Genomic DNA, 24,263 nt, shown 5'->3' with positions numbered 1-24,263 from the left:
GATAAATATCTGAGATAATCAACTTCTATAGAAGAAAGGTTTATTTAGGCTCACAGTTTTGGAGGTTTCGGTCCATGATTGATTTTCCTTGCTGCTTTGGGGCAGGGAATGCCTGCTCACCTGATGACCAGAATGTGAAAAGGGAAAGGAATTGACTGAGATTCCACAATGTCTCCCAATGGCAGTGACCTAAGATCTCCCTCCAGGCATGGCCTTTTAAAGTTTTCACCACCAGTTGATAGTGATACAGTCTGGAGACTAAGCCTTTAACACATGGGGCTTTGGGGGACTTTTCAGATTCAAATTATCACAAAAGGCCAGTACAAACAGTAGATCCATAAACCATGTACATTGTTTAATCTCACTGTTTAATAGTTGACAAAACCACTTTCTTTGACAAAACAACTACTGTGTACTTTGGTTTCCTCTTCTTTAAAATGGGCATAATGTATAGGACATACTTCAAAGAGTAAAGATTCAATGCGTTGCCCAGGTCAAGGGCTTACAACAGTGCCTGGAATGCAGAAAAGCCCACCATAAGTGTTAACAATTATCACTCATTACTTTTATAAAGCATATCTGTAGAAATCATTTCTCTAATATTCAAAAGTCTATACAATGATTCAGACTTACCACCCTTACAGGAGGATTTGATCAGCCTGCTCTATGGGCTAGATCACCAACCATCACCAACCAGTCCATGATTATTGAAGGCCTCAATATTTCACTCCAGTTCAAAGACTTTACCCCACTTTGAATTTTGTTATATACACACAGTTCATCAGTAACTTTGTCCCTTTCTTCCTTTTAGGTCGGATGGATAATGCTTGTTACTATGGGCTCATCTCCTATTGAGTCTCTAGTTGCTGCTGGCAATATATTTGTTGGACAAGTAAGTTGCAATACCAAGAAAGCAAGCAATACAAGACATCTGCTAAATGGATAGTCTCTTTCTGAAACACAGAATAGGAAAATACCATGGTATTGTCATTTCTTTTAGTGTGGAGAAAAAGATGTAAATAAGGAACCCTTAATTTTGGCAATGCCCAGATTCCAGAAAGAAAGAAAGAAAGAAAGATACCTCTGAAGTGTTTAGATACACTGGTATGGAATTAGGTTCCTGTAAGTTGTGAAGAAAACAAAAGGCGAGATATTTTATTAAAGCATAGGGCTTCTCATATACAAATTCTCTCTACAGTCTTTTCTGAGTTCATTGAATTGTTGAGGTTTCTGGTTGACTCTTCAGAAACAAGCAGCTCATCTCCTCAAATGGATTCCACTGTCTTAAAGCTGTAAACATGTAAGAGACAGCCTTGTATTCTTCACTGCAATGCCGGTGGCAGTAAAGAAAACCAACAAAGGCCTTTTGCCAACAACCATGCAGCTGTATAAATAATTCTCATTCTCAACTTGTCCAAACTGGCCAACATTCTGTCTTTGCTGAGCGTGAAGAAAAAATGCCTTTATGTTTTTTTTCTTCTCATTAAAGATATAGTTTTGGGCTACAAATTTCATTTTCTTGATTCATCACAGGGATAAATGCTCTTTTGCCTAAAATCCATTTAAGCAAAGAAATATGATGCTAAGGATGTCCCTCAAAATAGCAGCATTCCTAAGAGGTGGAAAAGTGAGGAATGGTAATAAGCTACTCATCCCTCAGGATATATAGCTTCAGGGAGAATGGAATCATGCACCAACGAAGCCAAGGGTGAATATTGGCCAGAACCACTGCCCAGAAAAATGGAGTGACCCAGTGAAACACAGCTCCAAATGCCAGGCTTCCTACTGCTCCAATTCCTTCAAGCAGATTGAGCCTTCTTGGTAAGCCCAGCTCACCAGTCTGGAGCTCTTTAGTGGAGATAGATGAAACATACTTCTTTCCCCTATGAGTTGAAATTAGAATAATTACAGTCATAAAATCTCTTAGGACTAATTAGGACACCATCTTGAGTTGATTGCTACTACCTGCAGGATAAGAAGGCTCACGTATTTGGACTCCTATTTAGTCTATAAACTGAGGCTCAATGCATTCAATCTTATATAACAATTAGAAATAATGGGGAGAAAATTGTAAAATTGCACCCATGCTCCTGTAGTACTTAATTTGATACTTAATATGCTGAAAGCACAGCTATTATTGATGGAGAGCCCTACAGGGCAGGCAGGCTGTCCTCCTTAATGAGATTTGAGTCTACACTCTGTCCAGTTCCTTTCTACCCATAAGAGAGGGATCCTCTGAGTTTCAATTACAAAAGTGCCTAAGGGCACCTGTCTTTGTAATTGCTGGTATTTTTTTTTTAATACACCTGTCTCTATTTTTCTGAAGTCTTCAGAAACAGGTCGAGTCTGTCTGGATGAAGCTAAATGGTCACAGCTCACAAGAAATCCCCAGTCCATGAGCCAGACCACTGGGCAGTTACTTGGTCAGCCCTTAGTAATGTACTCCAAGTCCTCATAGAATCCAGTCCTAGGCTAGGTGGAGGCACCCTATAACTAGCTTCACAAATGTCAGGGTTTACCCATGACCGTATATGACAAAGACCTAGAGCTCAGATCACGCAGCCGTTCTCAAACTTGAGCATGCCTCATAATTACTTGGAAGACTTGTAAAAACACAAATTGCTTAATTTGTTAGAAATTCAAATTCTCTGATTCCATAAGTCAGAGAATTTGAATTTCTAACAATTCTCAAGTGATGCTGATGGAGTTGGCCCAAGGCTGACTCTTAGAAACATGGATTTATAATGAAATGTGGTGCTGATTACACACCTCCTCTAAAATTTTAAAGGTCACATTTAATCCAATTACCCTTCACTTTCTTCAGACAGAGTCTCCATTGCTGGTCCGACCATATTTACCATATATCACCAAGTCAGAACTCCATGCCATCATGACTGCTGGCTTCGCTACAATTGCTGGAAGCGTCTTGGGTGCATACATTTCTTTTGGAGTAAGACTGTTTTGGAATTAACTTATGCAAACTTCAACCTCTTCTTTATTTGCTGTTGTTATTCATTTATTTTTTTCCTTTCTTTTTTCTTTTCTTTCTCTTCTTTTTTCTTTCCCATTGCCAGTATAAAAGGAGGCCAAGAGAGTGACTTTTTTGTAGTATGGCAAAAGTTGGTCAGTTTTCTTTGGCATTTGGATGTAGTGACCCCAAGGAGTTTGGGGTCTTCATTTTCATGTTCTTGCCACCTAAATGTGAATTATTTCCAACCACAGCAGTAGAAATCATATGGTGAAGTTACTTTCACTGGAAGTTTAAATCTTTTTTAAAAAAATTAAAAACTATTACTTCTACTAATAAAGATTTTAACAGGGGTCAGCCAACTATGGACCACTGGCCAAATTCAGAGCATAACTTATGTTTATAAATAAAGTTTTATTAGAAACTAGGTACTCCTATTTATTTGTCTTTGGCATAGTTGTGGCCTGCAAAACCACAATTATCTACTCTATGACCTTTTCAAAACAGACTTTTGGAAACTTGACCTACAGCAGTTATTCTCAAACCTTATTACACATTAGAATCACCTATAAATTTTCAAAGACCCTAATTCCCAGGCCCATAGCCCACTTTTATGTAAAATTTTTTTGGTATTTTTTGGTATTTACTAGTATTTTTAAAACTTCTCAGATTTCAACTGAAAGCCATGTTTGAACTGGTGGCCTATGGTGTAGGTCTGGAGAATGCTGTGATAGCCAATATATGTGCTCTGTGCATAGGCTGATAAGCCACACATTGACATAGACCTTGGCAGAGAAACCTAATTGTATAGGAAATACTCTGTGATTCAGGTGACTAGGATCTCTTGCAAGACAAGTGAGTTTCATTCCAGGTTCTTCATTCAAGCTGGGGACAGCCAACTAGTAGAAAGAAGGAAGCAGAAAAGAGGGAAGGATATATTAGAGATAAGCAGTATGAATGGATCCCTAGATTATTCACTCTGCCCCTACTGTGGGAATGCTGCCTTTAAAAATGGGCCAGGTCAGCTCTCCCATTCCTTGGTATTTATCTGAAAGAACTGAAATCAGAATGTTATAGTGCTATATGCATACAATGTTTATGGCAATGCAAATCACAATAGCCAAGTTATAGAACCATCCTGGGTACCCATCAACAGATGATATATATATATATCACTCACAATGGAGTTCTACTCAGCCATAAAGAAAAATGAAATTGTGTAATTTGCTGGTAAATGTATGAAACCGGAGAATATCATGATAAGTGAAATAAGTCAGACTCAGAAAGTCAAGGATTGAATGTTTTCTTTCATATGTGGAAGATACAGAGAAAATAAATCAATAAATAAGGCTCTCATGAAAATGAAGAGAGACCAATGGAATAGAGGGCAAGAGAAGTAAAGGGCAAGGGAAGGTACTAGGGAATGAAGTCAAATTATGTCATGCCCATCTACAAATATACCACAATGAAACCTACGTTATGTATGATTATAGTGCACTAATTTAAAAATAATAACAATAGAAGGAAGACCTGTAGAATAGATGGAGGGGATGGGGGAGGAAGAGGATCAGGGGGAGGAAGAAATGGAGGGAAAGGAGAGGTCTTGGGGAACGAGACTGATCATCACGTTATGTGCATGTGCGAACATATCACAATGAATCCCACTTTTCTGTAAAAATTTAATGCACAAAAAACTATTAAAAATGAAACTCCATCTTTAACTTGAAAATAATGGGATAGGTGTTATAGGAATGCAGAGGGAGACACTGGATATGGGATTCTGAAAATGTAGAGAAGAGAATCCAGAAACAATGTCAAGTATGTGGAGTGGGAAGGACAAAGAGTAAACTTGTCATGAGGAAAACAGAAATAATTTCCAGAATCAAAGGGACTCTGGATAAAAGCATATTGTGTAAAGACACAAAGGATTCCAGGAGAGCAAAAGGAAGGTGGAGAGGGGGAATATCATTCCTTTACATAGATTAGGAATCCTGTCTCCATGCCAGTCCACCCCAGATAACCCATCTAAATTGATGATGTAATGAAATATAGGATATAGGGACTATATGGGCATTTAAAAAGACAACATAGAGGCTGAGGAGTCTTCTTTGAGGGTTCTTAAAATTCATTATTACTAATCTTCTGAAATTATCAGATTTAGGCTTTGTGCTTTTCCTCCAAGAGTGTGGCCAATTAACTTGAATCTCTTCTCTGTCCCTCTGACTCTCAGGGTGATGCCATGGCTTGGCTCATTGACAAAAGCTGCTCTTCCAAACCTCCAAAGAAGCATTGCTTTCTGGCATAGAATTGACTCCTGTTCCATCTCTTCCCTATAAGGCTTTTGAATCACTTTTCTGAATCAAGAATAAAGCTCAGCTTGTTTGCTTGCTTTCTTCTGAAATTGCAGGTTTCATCCACCCACTTATTAACAGCATCAGTTATGTCAGCACCTGCATCACTGGCTGTTGCTAAACTCTTTTGGCCTGAGACAGAAAAATCTAAAATAACCCTCAAGAATGCCATGAAAATGGAAGTTGGGTAAGTGGGACATGTTACCTAATCAATGACTGCGTTAGTCGGGTTTTCATTTGCTATGATCAAAATACCTGACAAGAACAACTTAGAAGAGGAAAAGTTTATTTTGGCTCACAGTTTCAGAGGATTCAGTCCATGGTCACCTGACTCCAAGGCAGAAACATGGCAGAAGGGCATAGTGGAAGAAAGCTGCTCAGCTCATGACAGTAGGGAAAATAGAGAAGAGAGGAATGGCCCAGGGTTAGATAAGTCCTTATGGGGCACACCCCCAGTGACCTATTTCTTCCAACTAGGTCCTACCTTCTTATGGTCCATTCAGCTATTGATGGTGCAATCCAGCAAACACCTTATTGTATTAGGAATTGTGCTTCCAACTCATGAGCCTTTGGGGACATTCCAGATCCAAACTATAACAATAACTAACAAGTTGGAACATGGAAGTCCAAATTCAAATCAGAGCAAAAATTTGATAAAGAGAAAGCACAGAGTGGATTATGATATTAAAGTAGATTTAATTTCCTGTGATTAGACTTTACCAAAAAACATCTTTCTCAACACTTCAGGAAAACCTTTCTAAATACCTGAATGCCAATGCATTTCTTTAACTGTTCATCATAGATATATTTTATTGTAAATACAGCATAGTGTTCATTGAGCTTTTGTTTAACGTTGTTAGAAAGCCATAGGATGAGCATTTCTGGAGTTGCTTTATATAACAAGAAAGTTCATCTTCTTTTTTCCTGTGAAAAAGCAAGAAAAAAGGGTGGGAAAAACTATAAGATTTTAAATGTTCAAAAGTATTTCATTAAATAATAATTCATAGATCATGATGTGTCTAAGAGTCATCCCTTATTTGTAGGGAAGTCAAGTCATAATCGTGAGTGGAAAAGCAAAGTTGCTGAAGAATACAGTAAAGGTTAAGCATTCCTAATCAAAAATTCTAAAATCCAAAATCTAAAACTTTTGACACTACAAGTGAAAAAGTCCATACCATTGAACTTTGTCTCATGCACAAAATTGTTTAAAATATAACATAAAAACTTTAAGTCCATGTGTATAAGGTATATGTGAAACATAAATTAATTTTTTATTTAGACTTGGATCTTATCCCCAAGGTATCTCATTATGTATATGCAAATATTCCAAAATCCAAAACACATCTGGTCCCAAACATTTTGGATGAGAGACATTCAACCTGTCGAATGATTTCACTTATGAAGTTAGCAAGCATGCATATTTGTAGGATATAACATTTAGGGATAAAGCATGTGGGAAAATTGTAAAGAAAGGGAATGATAAACAGAATTGAGGGAGGCAGGTACCTCTGAGATTAGAAGAGTAGGGAGGGGTTAAGATTACACACTGGGGAATCATAGGCATACCAAAGTACTTGACAAGAGCAACTTAGAGAAGGAAAGCATTATTTTGGGTTCTTGGTTTCAGACGTTTAGTCCATGGTCAGCAGACTCTATTGCTCTGGACCCAAGATGAGGCAGAACATCATGGCAGAAGGGCTGGTGGAGGAAAAACATTCAGCTCATGGCATCCAGGAAACAGAGACACTAGTGACAACCTATTTTCCCCAAGGGTATGCCTCCAGCATCCTACTTCCTCCAGATACTACCAACCCACCTACAGTGACCACCCAGTAGTCCATTCAACTTATTAATCCATCAAATGGATTAAGCCACTGATGAGGTTACAGCTCCCCTAATCTAATCACTTCACCTCTGAACATTCCAGCATTAACACATGAGCTTTTCAGGGGACATCTTGTATCCAAACCATAACAAAAGGTGATGGGACATTCCATTTCTTAAATGAGGTGACAGCTATATAGGCCTTCTAAAATTATTACTCTGTACACCATGAATATTTTATAAATATTGTCTGATAGCTACTTTCAATTAATAATTCTAAACCTCTACTTTTAAATCATTTTCCAATTTTTATTATAAATGCCCCAAATTTAAAAAGCAACATTGAGGCTGGAAGTGTACCTCAATGATTGCACAAGTATTTAGCATGTGTGAGGCCCTGAGTTCAATCTCCAGCATCATGAAAAAAAATATTAAAAAGGATAATGCTTAGATGCAATATGCTCACCACCTATATTCAACATCATGATTTCATGGGATTCAGATGAGTATTTTGACCAAGATAGAGATCTAAATGTTTGCCTCTCACTCACATGAGGTCTGATTCTGCCATTTCTGCATCTGTGGTAATTCTGGAATTGCTATCTTTTTATAAAGTGATTCAAGGAATCTCCTAGAAGCTGCAACACAGGGAGCATCCTCATCTATCCCTCTGGTGGCAAACATCACTGTGAATCTGATTGCCTTCTTGGCCCTGTTGTCTTTTATGAATTCAGGCCTGTCCTGGTTTGGAAACATGTTTGACTACCCACAGCTGAGTTTCGAGGTATAATTCTACCATGCTTCTGCTTTCTGTTTTGTTTCTATCCTTGTTTCAGTTTGTGTACAGCCTTCCCTAACTACCCGCGGTGTACTCTCACAAACTGCAGAAGCTCCTCAGCGGGCTTCCCCCATCTTCCCAACCCCACCCTCTCCCACCACCCTCCTTCCTCCAGAGAGTCATTTTCTCCTGATTCCACCCCTAAGATTCCAGGTTGCTTCAAAGGACCCAATTCCAGCCTTGACTCCTGTCTTAGTCTGCTTTCTGTTACAATAACAGATGCCTGTCTGGGTAATTTATAAAGAAAAGAGTATATTTTATCTCACCATTTGGAAGGCTAGAAATTCAAGGTCAAGTGGCTGCATCTTTCCAACTTCAAGTGAGGGCTATTGTTTGTACCCTGTATAGTAGAAACATAGAAAGGGCAAATGGGCACATGCAGAGAGGGAGAGGGGAGACAAAGAAGCTCACCCACTTTATAACAACATACTCTCTTGAGTACTACTACATATCAGAAAAAACTAATCCAGTCTCTCTTGGGAAAGATATTAATTCATCTGATGGCTCCACCATCTCTCAGCAGCATTACACCGAGGACCAAACCTCAACAGGAGTTTTGGTAAGGATGAACCCATATTTAAAACATAGCAACTCCTGATAGATAATGGTGAGAAACAGAATGTGAGGGGATATCTTGTGTCTAAAAGAGATAGAGGATTAAGGAACAATCTTGTTGAGAGAATGAGGCAAAAGAACTAGAAGCAAATGCCTGTTCTAACCAAATATATTCTGGTTTTTGCAGCTAATATGCTCCTACATCTTCATGCCCTTTTCCTTCATGATGGGAGTGGATTGGCAAGACAGCTTTATGGTTGGCAGACTCATAGGTTATAAGACATTCTTCAATGAATTTGTGGCTTATGAGCATCTCTCACAATTGATCAATTTGAGGAAACAGGCTGGACCCAAATTTGTGAATGGCACTCAGCAATATATGTCAGTGAGTAAATTGTCTGATTTTCCCGTGTACTTCTTCACCTAAATTCATTGGTCATCTAGTGACTTGTGCCTTTGTGTATCAGACACTATGCCAGGCACTTGAGTTATACCAGAGAACAAAACAAATCAAAAATCCTTAATCTTGTGGAGTTCATAATGTACATGGCACTTCATTATTTTCAACTATATTGAATTAATCATGTATGTGTGTGTGTGTGTGTGTGTGTTTATGTAGCGGGGAGAGAGAAACACTCATCCATATCAGTGATAATTTACTTTTGAAGACTAGACACAAACATGTAGTCACATGAGCTGAGACTGAAACCAATCAGTCAAAAGTATTTATTGAATGCCTTCTGTATGTAATATGTTCCATACCAAACCAAATACTGAACAAGTCACTGCTCTGTTAGTTTTGCATCATTGTGGGAAAATACCTGAGATGATTAACATCTAAGGAGGAAAGTGTTATATTGGCTTATGATTTCAGAGGTTTCAATCCATAGTCTGTTGGTCTCATTGCTTTTGGGCCTGTAGTATATCATGAGAAAAGTATATAGCTTTGGAGATCTGTTCACCTCATGGGAGCCAAGAAGCAAAAAGAGAGGAAGAGGTGGGAGTTGGGTCCCAATTTCTCCTTCAAAGACATGCCTTTAATGACCTAGATTCCTTCCACAAAACCCCACCTCTTAAAGGCTCCACCATCTCCCAAAGGCACCATCAACTGGGGATCAAAACCTTTAACATATGGAACTTTGGGGGTCATTCATGATTCAAATTATAACAGGTCCTACCCTCATGGAGCCCATAGTCTAATGATCACAAAGCCCTCTTCCTTCCAGGGGAAGGAATTTTATGAGCTCTGAGAAACTGCCTAAATGCAAAATGGTGCCTGGCCACCATCAAGAGATGGTAAGATGCATTATTAACATCCAGGGGGATGACAGAGAAGAAAAAACTCAGGTCTATGATCTGAAAACCTTGATTTAAATGCCTCATAATCATGTCAACTTCAGAGCAACAGCCTACAAAGAGATGCTCATGTCTGCCTGGACTTTGGTGGGATGAGGAATTTGGATGAGGCTGTATTTGTAGCTGAATCTCCAACTTCTTACCCCCCAAACAATAGAATTGTCATAGTGTAAACTAAACTATTTCCATTACAGGAAATAGTGAATATTTCTGACCACCACCATTTCTATAACCTACTTGAAGTTAATGTCCCAGGTCCATATTGGGTTTTAAAAGGCAAAGGAGGGAAAGCAGGCTGCCCAAGTATTGAGACTGTTCACCCCCAACACCAACACCACCCCTTCCAGCTGCCCAAAGACCAGTCATACTAATTGAATTGTGTCCCACATGTTACACAAGTTAGCAACAGCCTACTCCAGGACCACTGTTTGCACTTCGCAATCAGGGGCATTTTGACCCACACATCTGATAGGACAGGGGCTTTGTTTCTCACATGTTCTTTCTTCAATGAGCCCCACAGTGAAACTTGACCATTTACCCTCATTGTTTGGATGCCACCTACACCAGTGGTTTTCCTGCCAAAAGTAAACAATAAGCTAAATTAAGTGAAATGTTTCCTATCCCCAACTGTCAGTTGCCAGCAGAAAATAGTTTTGCTAATGAGAAAAGTGAGCTGCCAGTTCTGGCAATGCTAAGCAGCTTTGTGAAAAGGCTGTTAAGAAAATGGAGACAGAACTGTAGCACTGATTTGGGTTTGGGGGTGAGCCCAGACGAAGGTAGGCACACAGAGCACATAGGGAGATATGAGCTCAGTGGCCTCTGTCATTCATTGCTGTCATGATGGGAGCAGCATTTTGTTACTCCAGATTTCTGATTATAAATCAGCAATGGTGAGAAGATCCCCAGCAATTTTTGCTTACCAACCAACAAGGGGTGAAGTATGTTCCGACAACATTTTAGAAAATATGACATGTGACTGAAGCATGCTATGTTCAAATCCCCAGTGATATCCATTGAATCACACCCACTGTCAACCTCCATCTAAGGTAAGAAGTCAACATATAGATGTGGCACCCATACACAGAGAAGGAGACATTTATTGCTCCATCATTTTCTCTTTCCTAAAGATAATACTTTGCATGTTTGTTTATATCTTAGTATATAACATCATTTAGAATTTAAAATCTCCAAAAAGTTGTAGAGGTTAAAGGCAAACTCCCTACCACCCAGTTCTTCTCCCTTGAGCATAATGTGCTCACTGTTCTTAACCTTGCTTTTTGTGCTCAGTAGCATATCTTGGAAAACTTTCTATATCAGTGCCTGTGACAGTATTCTATTGCACAGACATTGTAATTCATTTAATCAGGCCCTTGCTGATGAACACTTAGCAATTTGCTATTAGAAGTAGTGCCATGGTGGCTGTCTTGTATGTGTAGCATCTTTGCTTGCTCTCAAGGAGAGCTGTAGCGTGAATTTTGTAGTGCAGTACATCCTTTTCCATTATGTAATCTTTCACGTAGGTGGACAAAGGCCAAATCAAATCATCCCAACCTCCCTTTCCTCTTCTTATAAAACCATACTTGGCCACATCTGTGTATCCCTTTGCCCTACAATCCCCAGACAGGGAAAAGAAGAGTCATAAGTCCTTCATGCCATCTCCCTACTCACAGTCTCTTAATAAGCATGGCTCTTTTGAAGCCAATTGAACTAAATGAAAAGCACTAGAAAGAGCAGCGAACCAGGATGAGCTTTTCCAGGAACAGTAGACTGTGCAAATACTCAATATTATTTTTCCTCCCTGCTGTTTGCACACTGTTTGAAAATAACAAAGAAGTTCTCAGAAACTATGAGAGAGAAGAGGGGCCTTCCAGTCAACAAAAACTTACTACAAGCACTTCAATCTTAAGCGTGAGGTTTTAAAAATCCAGTTAGCACAAGAAAAAAATAAAGTATTACTAGTGAATGTAGCATGTTTGATTTGTTCTTTGAACCAAATCATAGATGTTTTAGGATATTGGAAAAAAATTATTGTCCCAATGATGTAGGTACCTTTCTTCCTTCTCTTGCTTCCAAATGGGCATCCAAACATGTCCATGGTATGACCAGAACTGAGAAAGAAAGGGAAGCACACACTGTGGCCAGACTAGACGGAAGCCCCTGTGATATATGAGAATTTCTCTTTTACTAATATTATTTTTTAATTTTCCTCTAGGCCCTTTGTAGTCAACAACCCCATGAAGACCTCGTCCCAGGCAACCAATGATCTTTCTTTCACTGTCGATTACTTTTGTCTTTCAATAGCATTCAGCATTCATGTTGTTGTATATATTACTTCCATTTTCTTTTTCTTGCAGAGCAGCATTTTATTTTATAGATATTCATACTGTGTCCATTTTCCTAATGAAGGACATTTGAGTTGTTTTAAGTGTGGGGCTATTAAGAGTAAAGCTGTTATAAATATTCATGTACAGTGTTTGGGGGGTCATGTGTTTTTATAATTCTCTTAGGAAAATTGCGGGTTCATACAGGCAGCATGTATTAACTTGATGAGAATCTGCCATAAAACAGCATGGCTGTGTCCTTTTGCGTTCCTACCAGCAATACACGAGTTTCCGTTGCATTGTAATTTTGCCATACTTCGTGGTGTCAGTCTTTTTAAACTTTAGCCATTTTAGTAAATGTATAGTGGTATCTCATTGTTTTTCATTTGCATTTCCCTGGTGGCTAATGATGTTGAGCACCTTTTCATGAGCTTCTTGTTCATTTGCACCTTTTGTGAAGTATCCAAACCTCTCCACCCATTTTTCCTTGGGTATTTGTCTTCTTATCGAGTAATAGCAGTTCTTTATATATTTTGACTAAGTTCTTTGTAAAATAAATGTAATGTGAATATTTTCTGGGGCCAATTTTGTATCTCCACCAACTAGTACTACACCTGGCACATTGTAGCAGGTGGCCAGGTCCTATGGAATATTGGAAATTACCAATGAGCAGGAAGTAGCATTTTTAGAAACCAAGGCCACCAATTCAATGTCCATTGTAGAGCATTTCTTGAATCTACATGGCCCTCTTCACCCTCTCTCAAAATTCAAGGGGAGGGCTGGCGATGTGGCTCAAGCGGTAGCGCGCCCGCCTGGCAGGCGTGTGGCCCGGGTTCAATCCTCAGCACCACATACCAACAAAGATGTTGTGTCCGCCGAGAACTAAGAATAAATAAATGTTAAAATTCTCTCTCTCTGTCCCCCTCTCTCTCACTCTCTCGTTAAAAAAATATATATATATTAAAAAAAAATTCAAGGGGAGGTGGTAAAAACTGCCTAGGAAACAATGGGTATTTGCCACTATATGCTGTGCATGTATGTGTTAATATCAAATCTGTAGTCAAAATATAAAGCCAAGTTGGGATGTTTCTTAGGCTGGGTCAGATCATGGATCCAATGGTGTTTATGCTTGCTTGCAGATTCGTTCCGAGACAATTGCCACTTATGCCCTCTGTGGGTTTGCCAACATTGGTTCCCTAGGAATAGTGATCGGTGGACTCAGTAAGTGAAAAGATATTCTTCTACAACAGATGTAACATAAACATACTTTGGATCTCCATCTCAATCCATCTCACATCTTATTCATGTCAGGAGAAAAGTTACCCTCGATAGTAGAAAATCCTCTGGGGTCTATTTTTTATCCCCACTCTACAAGATAGATTTCCTGTGTAAACCCAAACTAACCTCAGAAACATTATCCTCAAACTTACAGATGCCTCTCCCAACCCAAAGTAACACAGAAGTTTCACTTGTATACTAACACCAGTAGATTGATTGATTGATTTTTATTTTGTTTTGTTGGGGATTGAACCCAGGGTTACTCTACCACTGAGCCATACCCCCAGCCCTTTCATTTTTTTTGCTTTGAGACACAGCCTTGCTAACTTGTCCGGGATGGTCTCACAGTTGTTATCCTCCTGCATCAGCCTCCTGAGTAGCTAGGATTACTGGCGTGTACCATTATGTATGAATTTATAATACCTCCCTGCAGAAGGATTCTGGGGACCAATCAAAGATTGGTGGGAAAATGCTGTGATTTATGAGTGATGTCTCCCACAGGCATGGAAATAGTTGGTGACAGTTGAGTCACCATCTCAGACCATCTCATCAATCGATCCCTCCATGCATCCCCTTAGATTTGCCATGCTCTCCATGCTCTCTGAGCCCTTTGGATAAAACTAAGGACTTGTTTCTTTCCAGCTGACCTGAAACTCCAATATCAGAACACTTTTTAGAGTCTACAAATTTGGATTTCTAACCAGTAGAATCAACATTAATCTCAAACAGCTCCTTTCATGTCTCCCAGCCTCTCTAGCTCCTAGCAGAAAGCGGGACATCGTCGCTGGATCAGTAAGAGCTCTGATCTCAGGGACCGTTGCTTGCTTCATGACAGCCTGCGTCGCAGGTACTACATCCTGTCCTTGTGTCCTGGGTGCCCACGGAAGGCAGCTTTCGGGAAAGCAAGGTCTCCAATCCTTATATGCAGCATATGCTGCTGCAGAAAGCTGAGAGTCAGAGCTGCCATTAAGCTCATTGTAAATTTAAAGGTGTGGTGTGGAGGCGGCTAGGGAGAAGCTTAGAACAGAAGGAGAGTTCGGTGACTTCACTAATTATGAAAATAAATGCACTCTGTTCCACTTCTAGGCATACTCTCTGGCACCCCGGAGGACATCAACTGCCATCACATTTTAGAGAATGCCTTCAGCTCCAGTTTACCTGGCAATGCAACCACAGTGGTGTCTTGTTGCCAAAGTCTGTTGAGCAGGTATTACAATTTTTGTTTTTAATGAAACTATTTTTCTTTTATTTTTATGTTGTTATAGGTACACTGCCATTATACATGAGTAGAATTCATTTTTATGTATTTGTATACACACACATTATAACAATATAATCTGGTCGATTTCACTCCCAATATTTTCCCTTCCCCTTTCCTCCTCCTTTCCACTCCTGTGCTAGTCTCCTTAGGTGTTGTACTCTTGATTATAACTTCTCTGTACTTGCTTATTAATAGTCAAATCAATCTTAAGACTTCCACTTACTTTTATAACTCTTATTTTAACATAAGACTGAACATCAATTATATCAACGTTTCACTTTGACTTTTCTCAGATAAGACTAGGAACTAAAATTCTCAGTAGTACTGCTCAAGTATTTACTATGTACCCAGCTATACATCTGTCACTTCGTATGAATTATGTCACTTACAACTTGCAATCACTGTATGTTGAGCACTATTACTTTTTTTTTCTTTTTTTGCATTTGATATAGCAGAGGCTTAGGGAGGTTATGTCCACTCAAGGAAAATTAGTGCCAGCACAACCAAGATAATTCATGCCCATCTACCCACAAAGATAATTCATGCCCATCCACCCATGCTCCACCTGCTACTGCCTCCCTTATAAGGGGATCAAGACTATCCATCTGACAACATGGTGATAGACTATAGTGGATAAGAGGCCACCAGGGACCCATGCAGCCATTTCCACCTTGTATGGTTTCTTCTCACAAAATCAGTATCCCCACCATCCCATCAGCTCTCTTTTATGTGCAGGTGCGTTACAAAGATTGATTCTATCTCTGCTTCTTCTGGTAAATAGGAAAAATCCTTGAAGTCACACAGAATTTGAGAGCCAAAATTAATTCCCCCATTCCTGTCTGTAACTGTCTTTAACTCATCCTAACCAGAATGTGAGGGGGGAAAAAATCAGCTTTCTGCCCTGTGCCTTGCTTTTTTTTTTTTTTTTTTGGCAGGGGGCGTGGTTTGTGGGTACCAGGGGTGCCTTACCACTGAGCTATATCCCCAGACCTTTCTATTTTTTATTTTGAGACAGGGTCTCACTAAGCTGTTGAGAGTCTCACTAAGTTGCTGAAGCTGGCTTCAAACTTATTCCCCTGAGTTTCTGGCATGCAAGAAGGGTGCACCACAGTGCTCCATTCCTGTGACATTTTTAATGTGTCACCTTCTGCTCACCCATTGTTTCTGCTGTACAAGGCTCAACTAACGGTTTCATTCTACTTTCCACCAGCACTACTGCTAAGGAGCCTGGTGAGGTCATCCCAGGAGGAAACTACAACCTGTACTTTGTGAAGGGCTGCTGCAAATTGTTGAATCTACCAACACTGAACTGCAGTTGGATCCCTGACACATTTTGAATTCTACCACTTCCCCATTGGAACTCTGAGTGAAGATGTTGAGCTATTGTCTACAGATTAATAAATTTAATCATGGAATCAAGTTTAATTGCAAGGAAAGAAGAAAAATTAAGAGTGAACCTTCCAGAGCTATAACATCTCCCTGCTTCCCTTCCCTCCCCAACGCACCTTCTCCACATTGTGACCTACTATGATGTCTCCAACTGAGGTATCATCTCCACTCTCAACAATGTCTTCTAACCTTACATTTTTAAGATATTTCATGACAATACAGATTTAAACAGTAGCTCTCAACAACACGGCTGTGACTCAGCCACATCTTCTTAGTATGCTAAATGGGCCCAGAGTGACTTGTTTTAAACACATCTCAGGTGACATCACTCTGCATTCACCCTAACTTCCTTGAAATAATTTGAACTTGAATTTCACCCAAAAGGAAGGCTGATCAGCAAACACCTACTGATTGTCTACCATCCAGAGGTCCTACCTATTCCAGAGTTCTTCAGAAAAGCATGTAGACCATACCAGAATAAGGATTTAAATTCTGTAATCTTGGAGAGTTGTATCAATCAGTTTAAGTTAAGTTATACTGCAGTAACAAACAATCACAATAACTTGTAGCTAAATTTATCTTTTACTCATATTATGTTTGTAATGGTCAATTTTGGCTTAATCTATATTTTCTTAATTTCCAGGATGCAGGCTAAAGAAGCAGCCTTTGTGTGGGGCATGCTGGTATTAGAGAGGGAAAAGAAAGGTAGGGATAACATGATGGTTCTTAAAATTTCTGCTAGTGGAAGTGACACCATTCACTTGCCCTATATTCCATTACCCAGAAGAAGTCCTATGGGAAATATAATGTCTGTGACCATACATGAATTATCCTATCAAAGAGAAGGATGGTGAGTATTTTACAAGAATAATATGATACTACAGAGTACATGATATCTATTCTTCCTTCAAGGAGTCAACTTGTTACAGGACAGAATGGTAGGCCTATTCATGTGCAAATTTAGTAATATTCCTGGTGACAAGACTGGAAAGCAATCTTCATTCAAAAAAAGCCATATAAGGACTAATCAAGAAGAAAAATAAGTTCTTGTTCAGATCTGAACAACTTCATTAATATTTCCATTGACCAGAGAGGTGTCAACATCAAACTTGCTAACTGGGTCTCAGAAAATGTCAGAGATGATGGTGGTTTCCTTTAATGACATGCTCATCACTGATGCTCTTAATATTCCAAAGAACACATTGTGTGAGAAAACACCAATGCCTCTGAGTCAAAAAGTGACTCACAGAGAAGAGACTCTGAATGTGACAAAGTTCTGATACCTTAAGCAATTTGTTTCTTTTTTTTTTTTTCATCTGTTCATGCACAGGAGTTTTTATTTTTTTTAAAAGATCATGAGTAAACTGTTGTGTTGTTTTGCTGTTCTTTTGGTTTTGGGTTGTTAGACGTGAAGGAGTGATCTCAAAGAACTCTTTATCCTTTATATTTTGGTAAATATACCAAAATATTTCTAATTTTTTAATTGTATCCATTTTTCTTCGGTTCCAATATGCCCTTTCAGTCTTTACACTTTATTTTAGGAAAATATATTTGCATGTCTTTTTGGTTTCAGGCTTCATTATAACATAGGACAATATGTCAAAACTGCCAATAATTCACATGTTGGTTCTCCTTTCTCAGCTATGGCTATGTAATGACAAAAGATAGAGTTTAAAAATTGGTTGGCTATTAGAGAGCCTCAGGAATGAAATGGAATAGAAGAATCCAAAGAGTTAAAAAGAATTAGAAAATCTTTTGTCATTACTATTCTTTAAATATTTGTAACTCTTCTCTAAACTTGTTTTTTTTTACATAATTGCTACTCTTTTTATTATTGTTTGTCATTTCAAATTGTAAAATTAGTAATCTTTAATAAAAAATGAAGATTGTATAAACATAGCTAAACATATTTCTCCCCACCCTGTTTACCTGGCTCTTCTGCCAGTACCACACCCCCAGGCTTTCACTGTGCACACCTTTCTCCTTGCTTAAACAAATGGTTTATTACAATGCGGGGGATTTATTGTTGGTGAACAAGTGGAATGAGTCTATTTACACATTATCTTTAATTTCCTTCTTTTTATTTGGCAATAAACATGGACATTCCTGCAAGTTATTTATACTTCTAACTTTATCCTTCCCTTCTCCCTAGGGTGTCCAGATTTTTTTTATTGATTATTTAAAACATTACATAGCTCATGATATATCATCTTTCAGACATTTGACTCAAATTGGGTTTTGAACTCCCATTTTCACCCCAAATACAAATTGCAGAATCACATCTGTTACATATTCACATTTTTACATAATGCCATATTAGTGACTGTTGTATTCTGCTACCTTTCCTATCCCCTAGTATCCCCCCTCCCCTCCCCTCCCCTCCCATCTTCCCTCTCTACCTCCTCTGCTGTTATTCAATTCTCTCCCTTTTTTTCCCTCCCCCTTACCCCTCATAACCTCTTATAATTTTATGTATCATTGAAGGTCTCCTACCATTTCCATATGCTTTCCCTTCTCTCTCCCTTTCTCTACCCCCATTCGTCTTTGTTTACTGTAGTCTTTTCCTCATGCTCTTCCTTCCTGTTCTGTTCTTAGTTGCTCTCTTTATATCAAAGCAGACATTTGGCATTTGTTTTTTAGGGCTTGGCTAGCTTCGCTTAGCATAATCTGCTCTAATGCCATCCATTTCCCTGCAAATTCTATGATTTTGTCATTTCTTAGTGCTGCATAATACTCCATTGTGTATAAATGCCACATTTTTTTTATCCATTCACCTATTGAGGGGCATCTAGGTTGGTTCCACAGTCTAGCTATTGTGAATTGTGCCACTATAATCATTGATGCAGCCGTATCCCTATAGTGCGCTCTTTTAAGGTCCTCAGGGAATAGTCCGAGAAGGGCAATAGCTGGGTCAAATGGTGGATCCAAGCCAGCTTTCCCAGGAATCTCCATACTGCTTTCCAAATTGGCCTCACCATTTTGCAGCCCCACCAGCAGTGTACAAGTGTACCCTTTTCCCCACATCCCTGCCAACACTTATTGTTGTTTGACTTCAAAATGACTGCCAATCTTACTGGAGTGAGATGTTAGGGTGGTTTTGATTTGCATTTCTCTGATTGCTAGAGATGGTGAGCATTTTTTCATGTACTTGTTGATTGATTGTATGTCCTCCTCTGAGAAGTGTCTGTTCAGGTCCTTGGCCCATTTGTTGATTGGGTTATTTGTTATCTTATTGTTTAATTTTTTGAGTTCTTTGTACATTCCGGATATTAGGGCTCTATCTGAGGGGTGGGGGGTAAAAATTTGTTCCCAGGATGTAGGCTCTCTATTTACCTCTTTTATTGTTTCTCTTGCTGAGAAAAAAGCCCTGGACTGGATGGGTATACAGCGGAGTTCTACAAAACCTTCAAAGAAGAATTAATACCAATACTTTTCAAGCTATTTCAAGAAATAGAAAAAGAAGGAGCTCTTCCAAATTCATTCTATGAGGCCAACATCACTTTAATCCCAAAACCAGACAAAGATACTTCAAAGAAAGAAAACTACAGACCAATATCTCTAATGAACTTGGATGCAAAAATTCTCAATAAAATTCTGGCGAATCGAATACAAAAACATATCAGAAAACTTGTGCACCATGATCAAGTAGGATTCATTCCTGGGATGCAAGGATGGTTCAATATACGGAAATCAATAAATGCTATTCACCACATCAATAGACTTAAAGACAAGAAACATATGATCATCTCGATGGATGCAGAAAAAGCATTTGACAAAGTACAGCATCCCTTTATGTTCAAAACACTAGAAAGACTAGGGATAACAGGAACTTACCTCAACATTGTAAAAGCTATCTATGCTAAACCTCAGGCTAGCATCATCCTAAACGTAGAAAAACTGAAGGCATTCCCTCTAAAATCTGGAACAAGACAGGGATGCCCTCTATCACCACTTCTATTCAATTTAGTTCTCGAAGTACTAGCCAGAGCAATTAGACAGACAAAAGAAATTAAAGGCATAAAAATAGGAAAAGAAGAAATTAAACTATCGCTATTTGTGGATGCCATGATAATATACTTAACAGACCCAAAAGAGTCTACAAAGAAGCTGCTAGAGTTAATAAATGAATTCAGCAAAGTGGCAGGTTATAAAATCAACACGCATAAATCAAAGGCATTCCTATATATCAGCAACAAAACCTCTGAAATGGAAATGAGGAAAACCACTCCATTCACAATATCCTCAAAGAAAATAAGATACTTGGGAATCAACCTAACAAAAGAGGTGAAAGATTTATACAATGAAAACTACAGAACCCTAAAGAGAGAGATAGCAGAAGATCTCAGAAGATGGAAAAATGTACCCTGTTCATGGATAGGCAGAACTAACATCATCAAAATGGCGATATTACCCAAAGTTCTCTACAGGTTTAATGCGATGCCAATCAAAATCCCAACGGCATTTCTTGTAGAAATAGACAAAGCAATCATGAAATTCATATGGAAAAACAAAAGACCCAGAATAGCAAAAGCAATTCTAAGCAGGAAGTGTGAATCTGGAGGTATAGCGATACCAGAGGTCAAACTGTACTACAAAGCAATAGTAACAAAAACAGCATGGTACTGGTACCAAAACAGGCAGGTGGACCAATGGTACAGAATAGAGGACACAGAGACTAATCCACAAAGTTACAACTATCTTATATTTGATAAAGGGGCTAAAAGCATGCAATGGAGGAAGGATAGCATCTTCAACAAATGGTGCTGGGAAAATTGGAAATCCATATGCAACAAAATGAAATTGAATCCCTTTCTCTCGCCATCCACAAAAATTAATTCAAAATGGATCAGGGAGCTAGATATCAAATCAGAGACACTGCATCTGATAGAAGAAAAAGTTGGCTACGATCTACATATTGTGGGGTCGGGCTCCAAATTCCTTAATAGGACACCCATAGCCCAAGAGTTAATAACAAGAATAAACAAATGGGACTTACTTAAACTAAAAAGTTTTTTCTCAGCAAGAGAAACAATAAAAGAGGGTGTCCAGATTTTTAATCTATGCAAATTTTTCCATATACTTTAAATCTATATTTTTTAAATGTCCAATGAAATGTAAGTGCTATGTGAACAGCTGTTGTGATGTATTGATTAGGAAATAGTGACAAGGAAATTCTATACATGTTCCATACAGAATATTTTTAATCCGCAGTTGATTGTATCTAAGGATACAGAACCCAAGATACACACATCCTATTGGTTCTGTGTCTCTGGAGAACCCTGACAAATGCATACACCTCATATGGTATAAATTAAGTGTAATTATGTTGTAAACCATTTATTTAGAACAATGCCTTGTGTGTATAAATTATTGCCAATATGAAAGAGCAGTTATCATCTGAACTCCCCTGATCAGGAATCCACACAGCAGAGGTGATTCATCAGCAATAATCAGAAGAACAGTAATCATAAATCCACACTCATCTTAAGAAAAACTCTGCACTACGCCTGTGGAAGGCCGAGCGGTAGCTGCTTCATGTTCTGTTGCATGTGAAGCATTTCCCAATAAGCTGGCCTAACCCCCAACTCCTGTGATGGGAATTATCACAAATAATACACAAGAAAATTGCAAGTAATTTTTAGCCCTGTACGGTTAGTAGTTAGCCTGCAGAAATTAATTCATTGCTTTGGCTTTTGGCCCAGTAGAAAAGCAAACCCCAATGCCAACATGGTTCTCCTGCATGGTAGCAAGTTAAAGTCCCATATCTAACCAGACAATCCAAAGGGACACCAAGCCCCCAAAGGACAACACGGATCCCTCACCTTCAAATGCTCTCTGAACCGGCGCTTTTGTCTCCCTGCTGCTTCTCTCATTAAAGAACTAAATCAAAGCCTGACACCTGGTTACTATCTATTTGTAGGAGAGTTATATTGCTAACACTCCTGAGGGAGCCATGCTGAGAACTTCAGATGCCAGCTTCTTAATCTGCAGTGGGAGATTCATGATGCACATTCTAAATGTTTGAAATCATGAGTCCTGTATGAGAGACGGCTGCCTCACAAATGTGATTGACACACATTTACCCACCATTTTGGGTATCATTGGCCCCTTAAGGAGATCTTTTTCCTTTAACCATCCTTCTCATGAAATTCCAATACTACAGATAGACTGTAATATCTGCTTATAAACTGTGCCTCTGGAGGGCCACACACTACTGTTACAGCTAATATTTTTCCATACCCCCTTCAAGGCCCCATGTGTTAAGATTTTTTTTAAGTGATAAAAACCTAATAGACACAAAGGATGTCAAATATATTATAATAACCTGAAATAATATTTGTGTCCCCAGGTTTTCTTGACAGAATAATATCACCCCCAAGGGGACCCTTTAAGCTCTATCTACCTCCATTTGACCTTGGGAAAGTTACTTCCTCTCATAAGGCTGTTGTGGGGTGCAGAAGAGGTAGAAACCCTTCAGATCAGGATGTCTTGAGGCTCTTAATAATTTATTTTGCCTTTGTAAATAAAAAGTATTGCTAACTATAAATTGTTTGTTTTAATTGAATATTGTGAACCTTACAAATATGGGGCATGGAGCCAGGACTTCAGGAGGCATCCCAAGCGCCCCGCCTCTGTGCATGAACTTCCCTGGATGTCCTCTGTTGGGAGACCTCTGTCCCACAGTGAAACTTGCTACAGAAGACTAGAAGAGCTCCTACCAAAAGGACGCTTCTATCAAAACAACCTGCTGAAATAGCAGCAATTGTGGCAGAGATGAAGGGACAGCTGCAGAGAAAAACTTCATAAAACTTAATGTCACTTAAAACTTAGGTGATTTTGTCTTCAAAATATAAAATGTTTTCTCACTCCTAATACATGAAGCCTCTGACCTCCCAAAGAACACAAAGTCCTGCCAGATTCAACTTCACACTGTGGAAACTCTATTAGGACAAAATTAAAGGTGTTTCCTTGGAGGATAAAGTTGCGGGCTTGGGAGCAGGAGGAAAAGATTGGAAAACAAACTCATAGTGTGATGGCGGCAGGACGAAAGAAGAATGCAGGCCAAGGTCTCTCTCCTTCCCCTCTCCCCGGGGTACTAGGGATTGAATCCAGGAGCACTTTACCACTGAGTCCCACATCCCCGGCCCTTTTATTTCTTATTTTGGGACAGGGTCTTGCCAAGTTGCTGAGGCTGGCATTGAACTTGAGATCCTCCTGGCCAAGCCTCAGAGTTGCTGGGATGACCGGCCTGTGTCACTGTGCCTGTCCCCCAGGATCTCTTTCTTATCCCCTTATCTCCCTGTTTAGTGAAGATGCTCTTTTCCTTACTAGAGATTCAAACCTAGAAGTCTGTAAATAAAAGAACATTCAATAAATAAATAAATACTTAAATATTTTTAAAAGCAGAACAAAAAGAGAAAGAGAACAGGGAGAGATGGTTTTAAGCAGGCTGTGTATGATTATTATTCATGCCAGGAAATCATGAGAGTGACATCAGCAAAGTCATCTGGGTGGTTGCACGATACTCAAAGCACTTGGGAAAAAGTGTTTTTTCTTGAAGTTTCAAATGAAAGCAAAAAATAGGAAAAAAGAAGTCAGTCCGCCCAGTGCCTCAAACCAGGCTCATGTGGTTTCTTCCCACTTCCTCAGTCCTTCTCACTCAAGTACCATCCCAAAGCTTTTATAATCCAGTTGAACCCTCTACAGGATTCAAACCAATCTCATCACTTAAATGTAGGAAATCTTTAAGGTGGGGAATCTTCTTGACTGCCTACTAAGCTCACCAGTAATCTACATGCATTTCCAGGACAACCTGGCAATCAAAATTGAATCTCCTATAGTCAATGAGACAATGTCCATCCAAAGTATGCACAAAAGAAAACATAGTGAGAGGAAAAACTACAACTACCACTTGGGCCAAATAAAATAAAGTTTTCCTGAAGTCCTAGGAAGAACACTAAGTCACCTCACGTCCCTAGAGCCAAGGTTGAGAAAGTCTGCTTTCTAAAGGCATAGTCCATATGGATGATCTGATTCTCCTCACCTGTGAGACCAGGTGGCCTGCCTCACACAGGTAGCCTTCAGGTCAGGTGATGGAATTCTGCCAATTCTGAGACTATGT

At 39.1% G+C, this 24,263-nt stretch overlaps 1 protein-coding gene across 4 annotated transcripts in view; it reads left to right on the top strand.

Annotated features, from left to right (window-relative positions):
• The window catches only part of LOC308640237 (solute carrier family 28 member 3-like), a 110,815-nt gene extending 92,513 nt beyond the window's left edge, over positions 1-18,302 (top strand). For 2 of the 4 annotated variants that reach the window (XM_081278459.1, XM_081278458.1), the window contains exons 11-20: positions 812-892; positions 2,825-2,950; positions 5,376-5,506; positions 7,759-7,927; positions 8,724-8,921; positions 13,353-13,434; positions 14,240-14,338; positions 14,578-14,698; positions 15,963-16,297; positions 16,785-18,302. In XM_081278459.1, coding sequence (XP_081134585.1) covers positions 812-892; positions 2,825-2,950; positions 5,376-5,506; positions 7,759-7,927; positions 8,724-8,921; positions 13,353-13,434; positions 14,240-14,338; positions 14,578-14,698; positions 15,963-16,089 — 1,134 coding nt within the window. In that variant the 3' untranslated portion in view covers positions 16,090-16,297; positions 16,785-18,302. The remainder of the gene's footprint in view (positions 1-811; positions 893-2,824; positions 2,951-5,375; positions 5,507-7,758; positions 7,928-8,723; positions 8,922-13,352; positions 13,435-14,239; positions 14,339-14,577; positions 14,699-15,962; positions 16,298-16,784) is intronic. The other 2 variants (XM_081278460.1, XM_081278461.1) reach the window with 2 other exon arrangements.
• The last annotated feature ends 5,961 nt before the right edge of the window (positions 18,303-24,263 follow it).

This window comes from Spermophilus citellus, assembly GCF_964194105.1.
Source record: "Spermophilus citellus genome assembly, chromosome: 2".
Taxonomy (NCBI): Eukaryota; Metazoa; Chordata; class Mammalia; order Rodentia; family Sciuridae; genus Spermophilus; species Spermophilus citellus.
Note: the sequence above shows the minus strand (reverse complement) of the source record. Positions and strands in the feature narration are given on the sequence as shown.